This window comes from Choristoneura fumiferana, chromosome 24 (genome assembly GCF_025370935.1).
Source record: "Choristoneura fumiferana chromosome 24, NRCan_CFum_1, whole genome shotgun sequence".
Taxonomy (NCBI): domain Eukaryota; kingdom Metazoa; phylum Arthropoda; class Insecta; order Lepidoptera; family Tortricidae; genus Choristoneura; species Choristoneura fumiferana.
Genome location: NC_133495.1, coordinates 7,396,797 through 7,417,319, shown reverse-complemented (window position 1 = coordinate 7,417,319; position 20,523 = coordinate 7,396,797). Strand labels below are relative to the sequence as shown.

Here is a 20,523-nt window from a genome sequence, read left to right as displayed (position 1 = left end):
CAAATATAATACAGACAGACTTTAAAGATCTATTGTTAAAGACGGTTGTGTGAGTGTGACTATAAAACTTACCAGGCACTTTGTAAGTCACTATTTTTATTTATGATGGAAATATTTTTATTGCTGAATCATGTTTTCTTTGTAGATAGAGTGTTGATCATACTTTTGCAATTTCTACATGTTTGAATATTGATAGTAGCTAAATGGGAGTTAATTTATTTGTTAGAAGAAAAGAATACGTACAGTCAAGTGTAAAAATATGAACTTATTCAAGGTTTCGAAAATAAGTACCACAGACTCTTATTCCGACGAAATAAGGCTGTAGTAACATATTTTTGAGTGCTTCGAATAGATACTTATTTTTGCACTTGACTGTACATAGCAATTAAAATAAACCTAAATTTAAAATACCTACATAAAAAAGACAAATAATAATAATAATGTAAACTAAAACAAACAATTTAAACCAGACCCCTTAAACAAGGTTTCAAAGATGCTGGCAGCATTCCCTCTCTAAATATTTATGTAACTTTTATATAGTGACTACTCTTAAAGATAATAAAGCCATATTTCAATCAAGAAAAGTTAATATGTCTTTAATATATTACATATTAAATTAATTAAAAAAGCAAATGTCTGAAATTAAAACTAATGTAAACTAACCACAGTACATTTAAAAAAATTACAATAATTTATAAAAGAAAGCTAGGGTAAATATAAAATGTTTTTCTAAATTGAAAATAAAATGAAACTTTTTTGTTTCTCAAGGCCAAAATTCTAAGATCATACGACTAAGGGCCACTGAATGGTCCTAGGTAGTTGATGTATGTGCATATTATTACATTGAATCAGAAGAAGAAAGAACTGATTGCTTTCCAATTAATGGACAGTAAATAAGTTTGGATATTAAACAAATGCCAGCATCTTTGGTATCAAGCCACAGGGTCCATTTTTAGATTTATTATAGTTTTAGCTTATTTAATTTTAATGTAGTTTTAGTTTTTTTTATTGTACCTACCTAATCTACCTTTTATACATTTTAAACAAATAATTCCAGTTTATTTAGTATAAATGTTACACAATACTTCATTAAAATTCCATCATCATCACATCATCATCATCATCATATCAGCCATAGGACATCCACTGTTGGACATAGCCCTCCCCCATTAAAGTTTACCTCAGTATAATCTAAGTACATCCTGGATATTATGGTAATTTTGTAGAGTATGATCTGATAATGGGTCCCACTGAAAAACAGCCATACATGCCATGGCTTGGCATAACATTATGCTGAGTGGAGCCCACTTTATACTATTCAATGTAATTTTTTTATTCTTTCCATCTAATGTAGTTTTGTGTGTATTGAATATGAGTTAAATAAATGTTTCTCTCTCTCTCTATTTCTCATAACAAACAATACTTTTTTTTTAAGTTTACAGAACATGGCACCACCAATAGGCTTCCAGTTTGCCATTGACCGTGGCGGCACATTCACAGATGTTTTTGCTCGGTGCCCCAATGGCAAGGTGTGTATGTTAGTTAATTATTGTAAGCATTGCTTTATAGGCAGCGGTAGAGGCAGGGCTAGAGCTGGTGGCACACTACTGTGGCGCAAAGTACCAACTGCCTTTCCTGGAATTGGACCAATGCAAGTCAATGCATACTTAAATAGAGACAGACATTGAGTTGTTTGTCAGTGGAGTTACCTAATTTTTGGCTGTATTATAATAGAGTGTGACGTCAAAAATATAATAATAAGTTTGTTTACAATGTTTTCGAGGACATATTTCTGTTGTATTTAATCATGATTTATTTTCGTGACAATAAATAAAGTCATGAAATTAATCTTTGAAATAAAAGTTTTTAAATTTCTTTCTTGTAATCTGACAAATGAGCTATTCTTAAAAATTCCTAATGTTTTTACCAGGTCCGTGTGATGAAGCTATTGTCTGTGGACCCGCAGAATTACGATGATGCTCCTCGGGAAGCCATCAAGAGGATACTGCAGGAGGTACTGGAAAACTTTCGCATTTGAAATATTAGGCCAAAGGGTGTGGGCTAGGTGTTGATGTGTCAGTCAGTTAAGGCTTTCTTTTTTACATATAAAAGACGAAGAAGTTTTGCATCCGAAGATCTAACTACACCGGAGGGTTCTCTCGCTTTCCAGGTTGCCTGGAAATATATTCTTTCTTCGCCACTGCAGGGTAGTTCGTTTTTTTTTTAAATATGGCTCCTCTGTCTAGTACGCGTGTCGCACCCAGGGGCGTACCCAGCTTCTGGCCTAGGGGGGGGGGGGGGGGCAAGTCAGATATTTTAGGTCAGATCGCCCGCGCTTGTTTTGTCATACGCACTACTCAAAGAGAGGGCAAACACCCGCAAGGGATCCTGCTTCATAGGTAAACAGGGCATAATATATATTGTAGAACATACAATTTCCAGGGGGGGCAGCTGCCCTTCCCTACCCCCCCTGCGTACGCCCATGCGCACCGTAGGTATGCATAGGTCTCGGCACGCGTATATAGAGCTGCTTACTATTTTCTTTGATAATAATAACAGGCCTTGACATCTATTACAGATGATCTAAGTAGCATCGCGACTTGCGCAAGTGACTAAATAGGCCGATTCGGTACAGGATCCCCGGCCGCACACGCGACAAGTGTACTCCCCCCAGGTGGTCGGGGGTTGATGGCCTGCCTGCTCGAGACACCTCGTGCGCTTTTCCTTTCGTCGTCGTCATCATGTAGTGCTCGACCTTTGGGAACAAGGGGTTTCTTTGATAAGATACACAACAATTAGGTACAAACTGTAAAGGGAGTCTTATACTTCGGTGTTTTTAGCATTAGAAAAAGCGTAAAAAATCTTGACGAGTCTTTTAATCGAAAAACGTTTCTGAAAAAACAGTTACTATTACTGTCTTATGATACCAAAAGCATGTAAATGATCATTATGTCCTTGCTAATTGTTACTATTTGCTGTGACTTATTTTTCAAAAGTGTTTTTCAATAAAAAAACACTTCAAGATTGCTTACTTTCTTTCTAATGCTAAAATAAACGAAGTATAGTATCGGAAAAAATTGGGAATTCTAGGTGTAGTTGGTTTTGCCATACTCGGTGAAATATCAAATCAAAATCGAAAGTTAATCTGTAAGTAGGTCGCAAAGGGCTCTTTTGCATTTCACTTTTTAGGGTTCCGTACCCAAAGGGTTAAAACGGTACCCTATTACTAAGCCTCCGCTGTCTGTCCACAGATTATGTATTTCTGTTGCCGCTATAACAACAAATAAGTACTAAAAACAGAATAAAATAAATAATTAAGGGGGGCACCAATACAACAAATTAGATTTTTTTTTGCCGTTTTTTGCTCGATATTAACAACGGCAACAGGTAGACGCTTGAAATATACATAGAATATTTAGTCGTATATTCACTTTAAAAATAAATAATTAAATTAAAATAAAATAAATATTTAAAGGGGTTCCCATACAACAAACGTGTTTTTTTGCTAATGTTTAATGTTTTATGGATAATGGTACTGAACCCTTCGTGCGCGAGTCTGACTCGCGATTGGCCAGTTTTTTTTATACTACCAGGGCATGGTACTGGTGGATGAACGATGACAGTGCGAATCGAAACTATCTAAGCAACATATCAACTAGTAACTCATTAAACATAAAAATGCATCAGTGAGTGGACGTCTTCCGTCTGATGATGATGATGATGATGAGTATATCCATACTTGCATAGCTGCAATGCTACAGTATCAATCCTATAATGTCACCCCTCTCCCTTCTACTTTAGGAGACGGGCAACGCGCTAGACAAAGACGGCAAAGTGAACACATCCCTCATAGAGTCAATAAGAATGGGCACCACAGTTGCTACAAATGCCCTGTTGGAGCGGAAAGGTGCTAAAATGGCTCTGGTTATCAATAAGGGCTTCAAGGATTTGCTGCTCATTGGAAACCAGGCTAGACCAAACATTTTCCAACTGGTAAGTTAGATAGGTGTTTGAAAAAAACCTAAATAGTTTAGTTAGTTAATAGTTGCACCAGCAGATGTTCCTGCACGCTGACTTCTGGCCGGAGGTTGTGGTCTTCCGTTGCTTCAGAGAAGCAAAGATAAAAATCCCTAAATAATTCTTTTTATTTGTACGTCTTTTACACCTACGATAATTTTACATCGAATTGGTTTTTTTTTGTGTTTCATATCCGAAGCGAGATAAACGGAACCCTAGTTTTTGTGGCTTCGCTGTCCGTCTGTCTGTCTGTCACATCGTATTTTTTATTGCGCCGCTACACTATAAACATTAATAGGGTCCCTCTGCTAACTAGAAACATTTCTACAATTTCTTCTTTTTACATTTCAATGTTTTCTCTAAGACTAACTCATGCTTAACCGGTTTTAATTATTAGTTGATATAGTATATTTACCTCTATTATCATTTCGAGTTTGACGTTTGCATGTTTTTCCGTTACAGAGATAGAATGAAAAGAAAGGGGGTCTGAGTAGGTACAAAAAAACATGATTGTGTTCATTCTATTTCCATAACGAGTAAACAAAACATAAAATCTCAAACTCCAAGCCGACTTGTTGGTTGACTGCATATGGTATTTTGTACAGTCAAGGGCAAAGATATCGACACGGCCAAAGTTGCAAAAATATGTATACACGATTATGATTGTTTTTCTGGAGTCTTTTTGTATTTTTTATTACCATAATATTTATGGTTTCACGGGATACCCGTAAAAGTAACAAATTTGGAGTTGAAATAAAAAATACAAAAAGACTCCAAAAAACCAATCATAATTTGATTGCTTAGTAGCGACATCTCTTGTATGGGTGAGCGGTTGGTTCCGAAAGAGTGTGACGTCTGTCGACGCCACATAGATGTCGCTAGTGCTGCTGCTTAAGTAGCAAAGTAGAAATAAGCAACCTGAGATATGTATGCATAGGAAAAATTCGTGTCTAGATTCCTGTCCAGCAGTGGTGTAGGGGTTATAGCACGCAGCACGGAATGCTGAGGATCTGGGTTCGATTCCCAGTGCTGGTCTCTTTTTCTGGTTTTTCTGTGCATCCATGTCTCAGTTTGTATTTTCGATGTATACACGACTTTATGCATTTAACATTAAGGCCGTGTATACATATTTTTGCAACTTTGGCCGTGTCGATATCTTTGCCCTTGACTATACGGAACCGTCGGTGCGCGTGCGACTCGCACTTGGCTGGATTTTTAACATTTCCGTCTCATCAGGACATAAAGCGCCCTGACGTACTGTACTCCGACGTCATCGAAGTAGACTGCCGCGTCATCCCAGCTTTAGAAGACCGTTGCCAGCTGGGCCAGCTGAAACAACCTTGGAGGGAGGTCATCGGCATCACTGGAGAGAAGATGTTGGTGATGAAGGAGCTAGACGAGGACGCAGTGAGGCGGGACCTGATGAGACTGAGGGAGAAGGGTGTAGAGAGCGTGGCTGTGGTACTGGCTCACAGCTATACGTATCATGACCATGAGCTCAGGGTTGGGAAGATTGCCGAAGACATTGGTGAGTTGTGAGCGTCTAACGTAAAAACTTTAGTCATTTATTTATTTATAAAAAAATCTCTTGTAGACTTACAGTGGAGGCAAAAACGTCCACAAGCGAGTAAACTTATAACTACTAAAAAAATACTACGTAAAAAAAAATAATGAACAAATAAAAAAGATAAAATTTACACTAGAGTCTTACGAATATTTAAAAAGCGTCATCTAGTAAATTACATTTTTAAGCTATGTACCTTTACATAACTATACAGTGTTATAAAGGTTTAAATTTTCATATTAGACAGGGAAAGAAATACTAGCACGTGGCGCCATAGCAACTGCATATAGAAATTATAATGAAAATATACAATCAATATTCATTAAATATTGATTGTATATTTTCATTATAATAAATAGGTTATGGCAAATTCAAGAGTTGTACAAATACCGTATTAGCTTAGGGGTAATCCAATCATGTTACATGTCTAGGAGGGGGGGGATCAGAAGGTTTGTGACACAGGAACTAAATGATTGCAAATTAAAAATGGTCAAAATATGTGTGACGTACTTTATGCATGGCCTCTACTACCTTTGCCTTGGTATTATTTTATAAAGTGCTTTAAACGAGATGGGGGGGAGGGTTGAGTAGTCGGGGAAAATCCATTATGGACGACTGGCAAGAGAGAGCTCAGACGGTGCCGGGCCCTCACCGGCTAAAAAACCCAGCTGCACGTCCCTCGAGAGCTCACTAAGGGGAGGAGAGGGTTAAAGGAGTTTCTTATCCACCCACAGAGGCTTGCTTCAGCATTTTGCTGGAAAACCTGGAGAGGAGCATGCATCCTCTGGTTAGGTTCTGCGGGGTGCTTGGGTCAGTCTCTTTTGTTGATTGCGCCATTGGTTTCTTCCTTGACCGACCCTAGCCCTTTTACTTGCCTTGGTATTTTTTTTGCCTTACTTTTATTGTGATTTGATTGGATATTGACATTGATAATAACTGTTTTTATTTTATGCTTTTATTTTAACGCTGACATTTTGTTAATAATAATAATGAAACTTTAATGTAGGTACATTTTTCTAATTAAGTATTGTTAAAAATGGATTTTCATTCACTCAGTCCAAATAATGTATCGAAGAATTTAAATTTTGAATGTAAGAAAATTGCAGTGCCCTGACAGGGTATCATGTACCTACTGGCATGTTAACTTTAAGATCTACAATAATTGTACTAATGAACATGATGCAATAAATGAATATGAATATGAATATTACGAGTATAAGTGGAGGAGTAAAATTGCCTTTAACAGGGTTTACTGGAACTCCTCGAACTACCGAACTGAACGCCTTTACTGATCTACCTTAACTACAAGAAATGCTAAGTTAGACGACCAGATGGCCTAGTGGTTAGAGAACCTGACTACGAAGCTTGAGGTCCCGGGTTCGATTCCCGTGTCGGGGCAGATATTTGTATGAAAAATACGAATGTTTGTTCTCGGGTCTTGGGTGTTTACTAAGTATTTAAGTATGTATCTATCTATATAATTATATTTATCCGATGCTTACTACCCATAACACAAGCTTTGTTAAGCTTACTTTGGGACTAGGTCAATTGGTGTGAATTGTCCCGTGATATTTATTTATTTATTTATAGACTAGAATATTTCTAAGGTAATGAGATGGTGGCGTGAGATAGATATCGCTGCATTCCAATCAATCGACACGATCCAGATACACCATTGTGCCATGGCATATATTTGATCCTACATCTACCCCCAGGTTTTCCCCTGGTCTCGCTGTCCCACGTGGTGTCCTCCACGGTACGCCTGGGTCCGCGGGGGTACACTGCGGCGGCGGACGCGTACCTCACGCCCCACATACAACGCTACGTGCGCGGCTTTGCGCGGGGCTTCTCCGACGACCTGAGAGGCGCCAATGTGCTGTTCATGCAGAGCGACGGCGGACTGACGCCGATGGATCTGTGAGTTTCTGTTTGTCTGTGTGGGATGCGTCCGTTGCGGATTAGAGGACCTGATACGAAGCTTGAGGTTCCGGGTTCGATCCCCCGTCGAGATAGATATTTTTATGGAGTGAAAGTAAAAAAACATTTTTAAAAACAAACTTTTATTTACGCTCAGAAAAAAAGAAAATAAACATTAGATACACCAAATCAATCAACTCATTGCGTTACACAATTTATATGATATAAAAGTTTGTCGCGAGATTTATTGACTTAGGTATGTAGGTAAAACTTAGACACTATTATACTTTTTTTTTGTAAATTTCGTGGCACTAACAGCTGCTATTTTTACAAAGCGTCTAAAAAAATAAAGCTGAGAGCATAAGCTTAATTTACATCAAGCACTTAAAACTATGACAGTTTTTCTATAAAATATGTTGAATATTACAAGCCTTAAACTCCCCTACACTTTGAACATCGACAAATGTATGGCAATAGTTAAAAAATCTTTAAAGAAAGAAAGAAAATAGGTATAACTCATTATAAAATTTCACGCTGTTCTTTTTTTCATAGCATTTTATTTCGTTAGCACTTAATGTAATATTTTCGTTTTTAAAATGAATGTAATAGGTAAATAAGTAAATTAAAATTAAATTAATATTTACAAATGATGATGAATATATACTAAATAATTGGCATGTTTACAAATAAAAACAAATTTGCATCTAGATAGTACTCTATGTTTGCAACATAATGATTCTCGCCTTCTGTCTTTGCTCCATCCACAACACTCTATGCGTCCTTAGCATCAAGAAGAATACATTTATTAACAGAATCACAATCATATGTATAAATAAAAAACTCAAGTCTAAGTTATTCTTTACATCAGTCGGATTATTTATCTTCATTAAAGCCCACACAATATAGTACGCTCCTGTGATGAAAAAAGCAAATGTAGACAATATTATTTTTCTACCGATGTACTGTCCTGATTCGGGTATGGACGAAGGCGTGCACAACGCAAACAACACATTCAAGTACAATATAAAATTTACAAAAATTAGCGAATACATTAAGTAAAACAAAAAATCAATGTCGTCTACATGCACGCCAATATATATTTCCACCAGCGGCAACAGCCAACCAAACATATTGGCGTAGAGATATTTATGTTTTATCGCGTTTAAACTTGTAAAAACTTGCACAAATTCAATGTAGAACATCACTGTAGTAATCACCAACCAATGCACGAACACCAGTGCAGAATGTAAAATCATGTATAATATTATTTCGTGTAGAGAAGATAGTAGGAAGAGAACTTCACTGTATACTACAGAGGACAGCAAGGAGACGAAGTTGTAGTTACGGAACTGCCGCCACTTGGGGATTTTTATCCAGGAGACAATACCAAATAGAACACTAGCTGGAGTCAGCACAGCTACACAAAAGAAAGTATATCTTGTAATTCTTAATAATATCGGATCAAACTCGTATGAAGCCATTTTGTTTTCGGTCAGTATTACTCGCACAATTTGTGTTTAAGATTCAATAGTTTCGTTAAAAGTGGGGCTTTATCAAGAATAGATCGACTGGTTTTCCTTTTCAACATCCGGGTTACATATATACGTCTCCGACTAAAGATTAGGTGAACGAATAGGCTGTTTTGTGTGACGTATTAGCCCTTGCCCGCTGCGCTCTAGTTAACCATTAAATCTAACATTTTAATCGTAATTTAAATTATAAAGTTCAGAGATTCATCAAAAAGTACTGCACTTTGCTATGTTTCTGAATAGTTAGAAGATAATTTTTAGTGCTTTTAATTTTGAATAGGTTGATCATTTCTCAGTTTATAATATGACACAAAATTTTAATTTATAAGAAATAATTGAAAAATAATCACGATAGTTATTCTACTATACGATACAGAATCATAATTATCACATTTGAACATACATATACACTGAAAAATACAACTTGCAAAGGCAAATTTTCGTCTAGTTTTAGTTGATATTATTTATAACTTCACAAAAGAATGATCCTCTCCTTCTGTCGGTGCTCCATCCACAGCACTCTATGCGACTTTAACATCAGAAAATTGTGTCTTTAGGACGGTAAATAAGGAATTACGAATGAGAGTCTATTAGAAGCTCCAAGTCGAAGACTGAGGGCTTTAATGAGTCGATGTTCGTAATTATAGTACCGCCCGTGCAACATACAATGTTTTTCATCACATTTGCGAGTAAAATTGTATATTTGTAAAAGAAAAACTATTTTTTTTTTCAAAAATTGCCCATACTTTCTCCTATGGTAGCCCGAAAATTTTTAATCCTATTTTCATTACCACTAATTTCACTAGCCCTAAAATGAAAAAGACGAATTTTTAATTTTCCTAACTATTCATTAGCCCTAATTTTAGCATTCCGAATTTACGTTATATTTAATTTCACTAGCCCTAAAATCAAAAAGCCGATATTTTTATTTTCCTAAATATTCATTAGCTCTAATTTTAGCATTCCGAATTTACGTGGTACCTAATTTCACTGGCCCTTAAATCAAAAAGCCGAATTTTTGATTTTCCTAACTATTCATTAGCCCTAATTTTAGCATTCCGAATTAACGTTATACCTAATTTCACTAGCTCTAACATCAAAAAGCTAAAACATTATTTTCGTCAAATGTATTGATTGGAACACCTTAATTTGGCAACATAATATATTGAATGTCATCCATCCAACCTACTTTCCTAGTGGGAGTTATCTTGGCTGCTATAAAAAAACCTAACATCTTCTGAGCCTAACCTATCCAAGTCGCTTCTTCTCCAAACCGTCTTGCTCGCTCGCTTCGCTCGCTCGCACGCATTTTATTTTATCTTTAGTACAAGTAAACATTAGGGTTCATAACTTTAGGTCTATTAATCTTTAGGAATAATCAGTATTAGTTTAAGTAATATTAGAGCATTAAATATTTAGTATAAGTAAACATTAGGGTTCATAACTTTAGGTCTATTAATCATTAGGAATAATCATGATTAGTTTTAGTAATATCAGAGCATTTAATGTTTAGTACAAGTAACCATTAGGATGTAAAACTTTAGGTCTAGTAATCAATTCGGACATACAAGTTTAGCTGTCATGACATTAGGGCTAATGAAAATTATATCTAACGTTGGTATGCCTAGTGAAATTAGCTTTAATGATATTCGGTCTAGTGAGGGTGAATCGCTGACTATGCTCTTGGCAATGCCTGCTCCCCTTGCCCCCCCCCCCGCAGCATGTGCCCGAAGTGAGCAGCGCGCGTGGCAGTATCAGTACTACGTTTCATGACAAACATATTAAGGTCGAGGGGTTTATTTGGGGGGTCGCAAGCAGCAAGGTAGCCTGCATGTTACGACACTGTTTACGAGCAAGTGTGATGAAAAGATATATTCATTGACAGACTCACAAGAGCATGTGTAAGGTAAGCTCCAAATCAGAGATATTCCGCGTATAGTTGGGAATTATGTATCATTAGTATTACGGTCCATACGATAATGTACAATCCCGTGGCGATAAAAGTAAACGTAGACATAATTATTTTTTTAACGGCACACTGCCCTGATTCGAGTATAGGTGAAGGTGGCTAAACCTAACCTAATCTAACCTATATGGATAAAATTTACCTAATTCAAAGGCTTGTTTGTCGTATGGAATTAATCATTAATCACCATTTACATGGATGACATTATGCCATGTGATAATTATGGATTACAATGATTATGAAAAATGTAATTATTGAAATTAATATTATGAGAAACAAACATTCTGTCATTTGATTAATATGGTAAACAATGAGTATGGCAAATGAAATTATAAGAAACATTATTATAGCAGGCACTTGAATATTATGGCACATGAAATTCGGGCAAATGAAATTCTGGCAAGTAAAGGTGTACCCTGAATAATTACCATGTTTACAAGTAAAAACAAATTTTCATCTAGATAATATTCTAACTTCGCAACATAATTCTCGCCTTCTGTCTTTGCTCCATCCACAACACTCTATGCGTCTTCAGCATTAAGAAGAATCCATTTATGAACAGAATCACAATCATATGTATCAAAAAAAAAAAACTCAAGTCTGAGTTATTCCTTATATCAATTGGATTATTTATCTTTATTAAAGCCCACACAATATAGTACGCTCCTGTGATGACAAAAACAAATGTAGACAATATTATTTTTCTACCTATACACTGTCCTGATTCGGGTATGGACGAAGGCGTGCACAACGCAAGCAACACATTCAAGTACAATATAAAATTTACAAAAATTAGCGAATATATTAAGTAAAACAAAAATCCAATTACTTCTTCTTCTAAATGTACGCCAATAATTATTTCCACGAGCGGCAGCAACCATCCAAACATATTGGCGTAGAGATATTTATGTTTTATCGCGGTTAAACTTGTAAAAACTTGCACAAATTCAATGTAGAACATCACTGTAGTAATCACCAACCAATGCACGAACGCCAGTAGAGAATGTAAAGTCATAAATAATATTATTGGGTGTTGAGAAAATGACAGGAAGAGAAACTCACTGTATACTATAGTGGACAGCAAAGAGACGAGGACGCAGTTTCGGAACTGACGCCAGTTGGGGATATTTATCCAGAAGAAAATACCAAACAGGACACTAGCTGGAGTCAGCACAGCTGCCCAAAAAAAAGTATATCTCGTAATTATAAGTAATAAGGGGTCGAACTCGTATGGAGTCATTTTTCCCTTGGAGACTACTCCCACGATTTGTGTATAAAATCCAACAGCTTCGTTAAAACTGGGGCTTTTATCTTCATTGTTGACTAAATCGACGGTTTTTCCTTAATTTCAGCATCCGGGTTATATATGTACAGTAACCTGAATAAATATCTGCCACAGCGGAGCGTGCAAAAGTATCTGACACGTCCTACTCCTACCGGCCCTAGAAATAGGGTCGCATCAGATATTTATGCATGCTTTGGTGTGTGAGATATTAGTGCTGTTGACTGTATGCCCTTATCCGCAGTTTCTCTCTAACTACCCATATTACATCTGACATTAAAATTCAGAGACTTAGCAAAAAGCACTGCACTTTGCATATGTTTCAGTATTGTTAAAAGAGAATTTTTTAGTGCTTTTAATTTTGAATACGTTTATTATTTCTCAATTTATAACATGACACAAAATCGAAAATTATAACAAATAATTGAAAAAAAAGGAAAATAATCACTATAGTTGAGTCTACTGTACAATAAAGAATTATATTGATAACAATAGCTAGGACCGTCATCATAATCATTGCAATAACAAATATTTAACTAAAACAAGATTCAATAGAGTCGTAGTACCTAAGATTTGTACAGAATATTTGGTATGTAGGTAGCTGGACCTCTGGAATAACACATACACTACTTTTTATCCCGATATTCCCACGGGATAGTTTTGTAACTAAGGGACCCCATACATCCCTGTATTATTATTATTTTGTAATTTTTTTTAATTCTATACTGTATTTTTAAGTATTTTATTTGTAATTATTTTATTTTGAAAAATGACTTTCTGCCGAATTTCTTGCGGCGCATTCTTCTTGGCAATGATGGTCTTTCCGAAAGCGTTTATAGTTTAAAAAATGACGTGTAAAAGTGCCCATTGCGGCCTATTTACTGAATTTGAATTTGGATAAGAAAAAATTTAGAAATTTCAACACTGGGTTTAGTCTTGAATTTTGTACAGTTATTCACAACAAAACCTCAATGAAGACCACGATATAAATTTTGAAAATTTCAATTGCAACTACCAGACCGAATAGTTTACGCGTGCGAAGCCGCGGGTAAAAGCTAGTTAAGCATAATGATGAATCCGCATAATTGAAATATGCATAACGTTATTAACTATAACTTAAACTGTTATAAAATGAATACGCATAACTTTATCAAGCGAGTGAATTAGCTTGTTCAGTGCAAAACCGACTCGGTTTAGGTTAGATTCAGTTAGTCTCGATGTTACGTATTTTTTTTTATAATAGTCCAATAATAGATATTCTCACATAGTAGTTTACTTCTCAGATCTAATTGAATTAAGTAAATAAAACTATAACCGTTTTATTCTTAGTAATAATTTTTCACTTAATCTGTCATCTCCCAGGATAACAGGATCAAAGGAATTTGGGCACAAATTTGTGCCTCTGGGAGAGGACAGGTTAATGTAACACTTTATCTGTATATTGTTTGACAAATAGTATTTTCAATTTCATTAAAATAATCATTTTATGTTTATACTCCTTTATACTTATGCAAAGCAATGTTATGCTAATTAAATTTATGCCAACTTATCGTTATGCTAATCCACATTATGCGCATTTACATTATGCGTATTCAGTTATATGGATTAATGTTATGGGAATTAATAATTATGCGAAATAACGTTATGCCAATTTCAATTAGGACTTGCTCGTTTGCCATGCAGGCGAATTATAAAAAAAAAATAGGAAAATTAATTTATGCGAATTAAATTGAATTAATAAAGACCCACTCATATTCGATACATAGAAAAAAACACGTTAGGAAGAAATAATAAATTAAAAAACAGAGTAGTATAAATTGGGGCCTATTCAGCATAATGTTGCGGCAAGCCACAATTCCGTTTTTCAGTGAGACCCATATAAAAACTAACACATAATAGTATTTTATGCAACTGTATCGTAAATAGGGTCCTTAAAATACGAGTGTGGGTTTATGAATAGGGTCACATGAGTGTTTTAATGCCTAATTACGTACAGTTGCATACAATATTTTATCTATATCCATATATTAAATCCTCTATCATGTGTTCAAGAACCGTAAACTCAAGTTTCTATAGTCCCAAGCGTTCATCAATAGTCCAAACGGACTTGTTAACATTTCGAACAATTACAGAACTGCTAACGTTTAGGAGGTTCATCGTGCATTTTCTATTGGATTAGGCTGCGATGAACCTCCTAGATGACGTCAGCAGTTCCGTAATTGTTCGAAATATTAAAAAGACCGTTTGGACTATTGATGAACGCTAGGACTATAGAAACCTGAGTTTACGGAACCATTGAGAATGACCTGCATTAACGAGAACTAGGTAGGTATGTCTGCCCCACAAGCTGCGCCCGCGACGACCTGCTGCTGCACGTGGTCGCCCCCCCCCCCGTGCTGTAAAGATTTCTGTATCGTAATGACCATTACGATACAGCCGTGTTCATAATAGAACCCAATGTCGTAATGCTGGTCATTACCTATGGTTTTTAAACGCATAATTGAGGATTTACTATATGGGTGTAGATAAAAACATATACACACTAGGCTGTGACGACACGAACGCCATTTGATCTTTTTTCGTTGCATATCTGTCATAGGTTTGTCAAGTGGTATTCCTGAAACAGTTTTGTGACACTTGAAATTATTAAAATTATTTAGAACATGAACTACCGTGAGACTTACTCATATTAACATGTCGAGCTAAACTCTATTTAAGACGTGAGTTATCCGGGTCATTATATTTAATAAAATTATTTAGTTTTGGTTATTTCTAAATATTTTAAAAATGGTGAATTTAGAAACGGTTAATAAGTGGGTATGGTAATTTTTGGGTTACCATTACAAAATGTAATTGAAAAATATAGTGTGAAATAGTGAGTTGCGGGAAACCGGTGGATGCAAGTGGCGAGTTGTCTTTCATTGTGGCGTTCTAAGGCGTGGCAAAGGCGTTCAGCAGTGGACGTCTTCCGGCTGATGATGATGATGAGTGAAATAATACTGTCATAATACGACTCCATTAATCTTGTTCCATTATCGTGTTGCGATTGTTTTGCGATGACCTATCCGAGCTATGTTGATAACATTTGAACCTATACATTGATAAAAAAATACAAACTGCAAAGGCAAATTTTCGTCTAGTTCTAGTTGATATTGACATTATTTATAACTTCACAAAATAATGATTCTCGCCTTCTCTCGGTGCTCCATCCGCAGCACTCCATGCGACTTTAACATCAGAAAGAATATATTTATTGACAGACTCACAAGAGCATGTGTAAGGTAAGCTCCAAACCAGAGGTATTCCGCATAAAGTTGAGAATTATTTATCATTAGTGGTCCATACAATAATGTACAATCCCGTGGCGATAAAAGCAAACGTAGACAATATTATTTTTTAACGGCACACTGCCCTGATTCAGGTATAGGTGAAGGCTTGCACAATACAAATAACACATTCACGTACAAGAAAATTATGGAGATTAGTACGAGTACTAAATACACCGCAAATTCATATAATTTCTCCAACATAATTAATTCCATTAGAGGCAGCAACCAGCCAAATATGTTGGCGGAAATGTACTTACATTTCATAGTGTTTAAACTCGTAAAAACTTCCACAAATTCGATATAGAACATCACTGTGGTGATTACCAACCAATTTATGAACGTCAGTGCAAAGTATCTAGCTATTACCCTGGACCACATAAAATAATATTTGTTCTGTAAGTCGTAGAAGGTTTTATGGAGAACTTCAGCAAGCAGCAAGCACAGGAACACGTAGTTTTGGAACTTTCGCCATTTCGGAATGATTATCCAGGAGATAAGACCAAATACAACACTCGCCGCAGACAATAGCAGTACAAGAAACCAAATAAAACAAAAATTAAAAAAAAAAAAACAAAAAACCCGACTGCCTTAAAAATACTAAAAATAAGAAAACAAGTCCAGTGGGCTAAAACTTTGTTAAGTAGCTGACTTAAAGTTCAACACTCGGGACCCATTAGGTAAGAATTTTGAGCGTCACGATTTAAATGGGTCCCGACTGTTGAACTTTAAGTTAGCTACTTAACAAAGTTCTAGCCCACTAGACTTGTTTTCTTATTTTTTGTATTTTTAAGGCAGTCGATTTTTTTATTTTATTTTTATTTTCTGTGAAAATGGTATACTAAAACGATGATAACCGATATATATTTAAAATGGGCTATTTATTAGCTTTCATTTGATACCCCACTTGATGGGTTTGAATAAAAAACATTTTTTGAAAACTTACAATTTGGCGCTTAAAATCCGCCATTTTAATTTTTCAAGAATTTCATGTACCTACCCAATGTCACTCGCGTCATTAAGACGAATCCAATGACGTATCATTTATCAAAATCGGTTCAGCCGTTGAGTAGTTACGAGAGGACATAGGAATAGACATACATACATACGCGTCAAACACATAACCCTCCTTCTTCGCAGTCGGGTAAAAAGATCGACTGAATTTAGTACTAACATGTAATTCGTGTAATATTAAAAGGTTTCGCAACAACTTAAACATGGTTTGATGTAGGTTGACTGATGTTCCTTTATTTCAAATTCCCCGATTTATATATGTTTTTGAACTGGTGATAATGCGAATGCATTGTGACGCACGCAGCGTTATGTCACTCGAGCCACACCAGAGCCCTAGCAATAGCTCCGATTGAAATATACAGTTCAAGTGAATATTGTTTTGCCATCATATTTTGTGGGAAAATTTTGAACATGAAACTACCATGAGACTCTTTTGATCATGCAACTACCGTGAGACTCATTCATACTAAATTATATTGGCCCGGATAACTCACGTCTTAAATCGAGTTTAGCTCGACATGTTTCGGGATAATCCGTAGCCCTTCCTCTTAAGAGCAACGCGACTCGGCGGCTGCTGCAACGCCCGTACCGTGACCGTGGTACCGTATACCGTGAGACTCACTCAATTTTTCACTTTTTTGAGACTTTTTGTGGGAAAAGTTCGTGTTTATTTTTTTATTTTTGTCATGTTACTGTACTGCTTTTGGTGATCAATAAAGAATATTTGTATTGTATTGTATTTATCCTGCTTCAACTAGCTTACTATAATGTTTACCGAAACGAATAGAGAAAGAAAAACAACTGCTGATGATGCTTCGGAGAGAAGCGAAACACGTGTCCGGGATCTTGTTTTTATGGTTGTGGTGGTGGTGGTTCTCTTGGTGGTGGGTTCAGTTGCGTTTGCGTTGGTCATTTACGTTTTTTATGTGGAGGGAGGGCGGGTTAAATTTAAATTGCATGGAAAAACATTTTTTCCGACTCAAACGTAGCTGTTTCGCACGACTTGGCCTCACTACTTGGCGGAGGAGCAAGACAGATATTCCATTTATTTTAACATGGACCTATTTAGGATTTATGGGAAATCTGTCATTTGAATGCGCGCGAGTGCCAGAAACTTTACGCAATAGCCCTTAGCTAGCTTTTTTTGAGCCGCCATTTGGTTTGGATACAACGACTATAACCCAAATCCGTTGAGTCCTTTTCGCGTGAAGAAGAACACAAACTTTCACGTTTACAATAATATTAGTAGGATTTCTGGTACATTTAACTACAACGTCATTTACCTTCTTTTTCCCATTGTGTCACTTCACACCAACTTACAATTTATTTTACGAATAAAATCAATGACGTCACCAACTCGATTTCGATTAATTACCGTACTAAAATGTCCTGGTGAGTAACTATAGGTAAAACAAGCTTTGCTTGGTTTGGGGCTAGAAAAAAAAGGTCAATTGGTGTTAAATGTCCCATGATATTTAATTATTTATTTTATGTTATAACACAAAGTAAGCGGTTAAATTAACCCAATAGAGCAAGAGCCCGCAAGAGCCAGACTTTCGTTAAAAGTTTTTTTTATAGGTACCATCAGCCAAATAAGTGGTCTATCAGTTTTTAAACAAGTTCCTATCAAATGAATATGTCGCTAAAGTCGAACTTTCAAGTTGACAGACTCATCTATTGGCATTATTGTTTTATGACATGCAAACGATTATCAACTTTAGGGTGGTAGTCTACATCACATCACATGATAAATTACGGTTTCTCTTTTTCTGTAGGTGCTCTTTCCAAAGCTCTCTATGCGACCTCAGACTTAAAAAGAATATATTTATCAACAGAATCACGATTGTATGTGCCAATAAAATACTTGATGACCTAACTTTATGCGAAACATCTAACACATTAATTATTAAACCCCACACCAGGAAGTATGACCCTGTGACGATATAAGCGAAAGTAGACAATATTACATTTCTCCCCGTACTCTGCCCTAAGATAGATAAAGCTGAAGGCTTGCACAATGCAAACAACACATTAAAGTACAGCATAAGGTTCATAAAAGTTAGTGCATAAATAACGTACACCGAAAATCTGTATATTTTGATCGAAATAATATTTTCCACTAGAGGCAGCACCCAGCCAAATGTGTTCGCGTAGATATACTTATATTTTATCGTGTTCAAACTCGCAAAAACGTTCACAAATTCAACGTAGAACATCACCGTAGTAATCACCAGCCAATGTATGAAAGTCAGCGCAAGGTACGAGCCGATGTACCGTAAGGTGTAGAAAATCCCAAGGGCATTGTTGAACAGCAAACAGAGGAACACATAGTTTCGGAACTGTCGCCATTTGGGGATTATTATCCAGGAGACGAAACCAAATACAACACTCACAGCAGACAAAAACACTACACAATACCAAAAATAAGATACATAACTTAGAAATAACTGTTCAAAATCGTCTTTATTCATTTCTGGATCGACTGTAATCCTTGTTTGAAATTCAACTGTTTCGTTGCAACGTTAACTATGCCTTCAATAAGGATGTGTAAGGCCGACTGATTTTCCTTAATTTCACATTAGACATATATATAGGGGTTTGCACTGAACTTAAGATAGTGTGAAACGATCGTCACAGTCACACGATGCAGCGTTGTCATGCCTGACCTCATTCTAAAATTTCTAGGGATCCATACAGTGGCTTGCGAGTCACTGCCAACTAGCGGCGGTAGCTCGCGCCCCAGCTGCGAGCCGCCAGCTCAAGGCACTGCCTATTTTATAATCCTACTAATATTATCAAGTAGTGTTTACCCGCGACTTCGCACACGTAAATCATTAGAGCCAGCAGCTGGATTGAAATTTCGGGATTTTTAAAATTCCCGTGGTAATTCCCGAAAATTAAATCGTGGTTTTCATTCAAGTTACATTGAAAACAATGATGTCAAATTTCATGACTCTAAGCCCAGCGGTTGTTATTTCGAGATTTTATCCCTATCCAGTGGGAATGTTTTATTCCAGATGTCCAGCTATCTACTTACCAAATTTCATCCAAATCCACCCAGCCGTTTCAGCGTGAAGGACACGAACATACTCACTCACTCACAAACTTTCGCATTTAAAATATTAGTAGGATTGTACAAATACTCTTTTTATTAAAGTAAGCGCAAATAAAGAATCAAATTCGTACGATAATGTAAGACATTACAGCGTTTTACCGTGCTATCTTAAACAAACAAATGATTATTACAAAATTTACAATTTCTATTGTTAGAGATTGTATGACATTAAAATTTGTGATAACGTTATAGTGTAATATAAGGAGAACGTGGGAGGTGGTCAATAAGACGATAGCTGTAGTTGTGCGTAAAGAGAGCAAGAACAAGAACCCCTTTATTAAGTAAACCTTAGATTATATACATCATGATTGTCGCTGACACAAGCAATATGCGTTTATGTAGCAGTAAACTATTGTGTTACTGCTAAACACTGAAAGTGGCCAATTGCCATACTACACCTCCCCCGAAAGTCCCTTCACCCCCGGGGTGGCAGAAAAAAAATTAAACGCATGTTACTTGTTTACAATTTTTTTTAAATTCCTGTAAAATAAAACCAGAGACCAACTTTACTATTCAGATAAGTTACTTATTTTAAGTTTAAACATGAAAAGAAAAATAAAATTTACTGGGTAATTATTTCTGTATTTATCCTAGTGTCACTTGTTACGTAAAATTTTTAGGGAAAAAAAATCTAAAGACGTAAAAAAAATATAAAAAAATTGTAAAATAAAAATCTTTATCCATATCTCAATAACTTAATTATTCATCGTTGGCATATATCTATGTGCCTATTTATTATTATTTAATTTATTAGTTTATAATGGATAATAGACGTAATACTTCTTTGGTATTT

At 35.9% G+C, this 20,523-nt stretch overlaps 1 protein-coding gene across 5 annotated transcripts in view; it reads left to right on the top strand.

The window, feature by feature from the left end:
- Positions 1-20,523, top strand: part of LOC141441782 (5-oxoprolinase) — a 50,962-nt gene that overhangs the window by 393 nt on the left and 30,046 nt on the right. For 3 of the 5 annotated variants that reach the window (XM_074106643.1, XM_074106645.1, XM_074106646.1), the window contains exons 2-6: positions 1,436-1,529; positions 1,931-2,014; positions 3,802-3,993; positions 5,254-5,545; positions 7,297-7,498. In XM_074106643.1, coding sequence (XP_073962744.1) covers positions 1,446-1,529; positions 1,931-2,014; positions 3,802-3,993; positions 5,254-5,545; positions 7,297-7,498 — 854 coding nt within the window. In that variant the 5' untranslated portion in view covers positions 1,436-1,445. Of the gene's footprint in view, positions 1-15; positions 83-1,435; positions 1,530-1,930; positions 2,015-3,801; positions 3,994-5,253; positions 5,546-7,296; positions 7,499-20,523 lie in introns of those variants that run through there. The other 2 variants (XM_074106644.1, XM_074106648.1) reach the window with 2 other exon arrangements.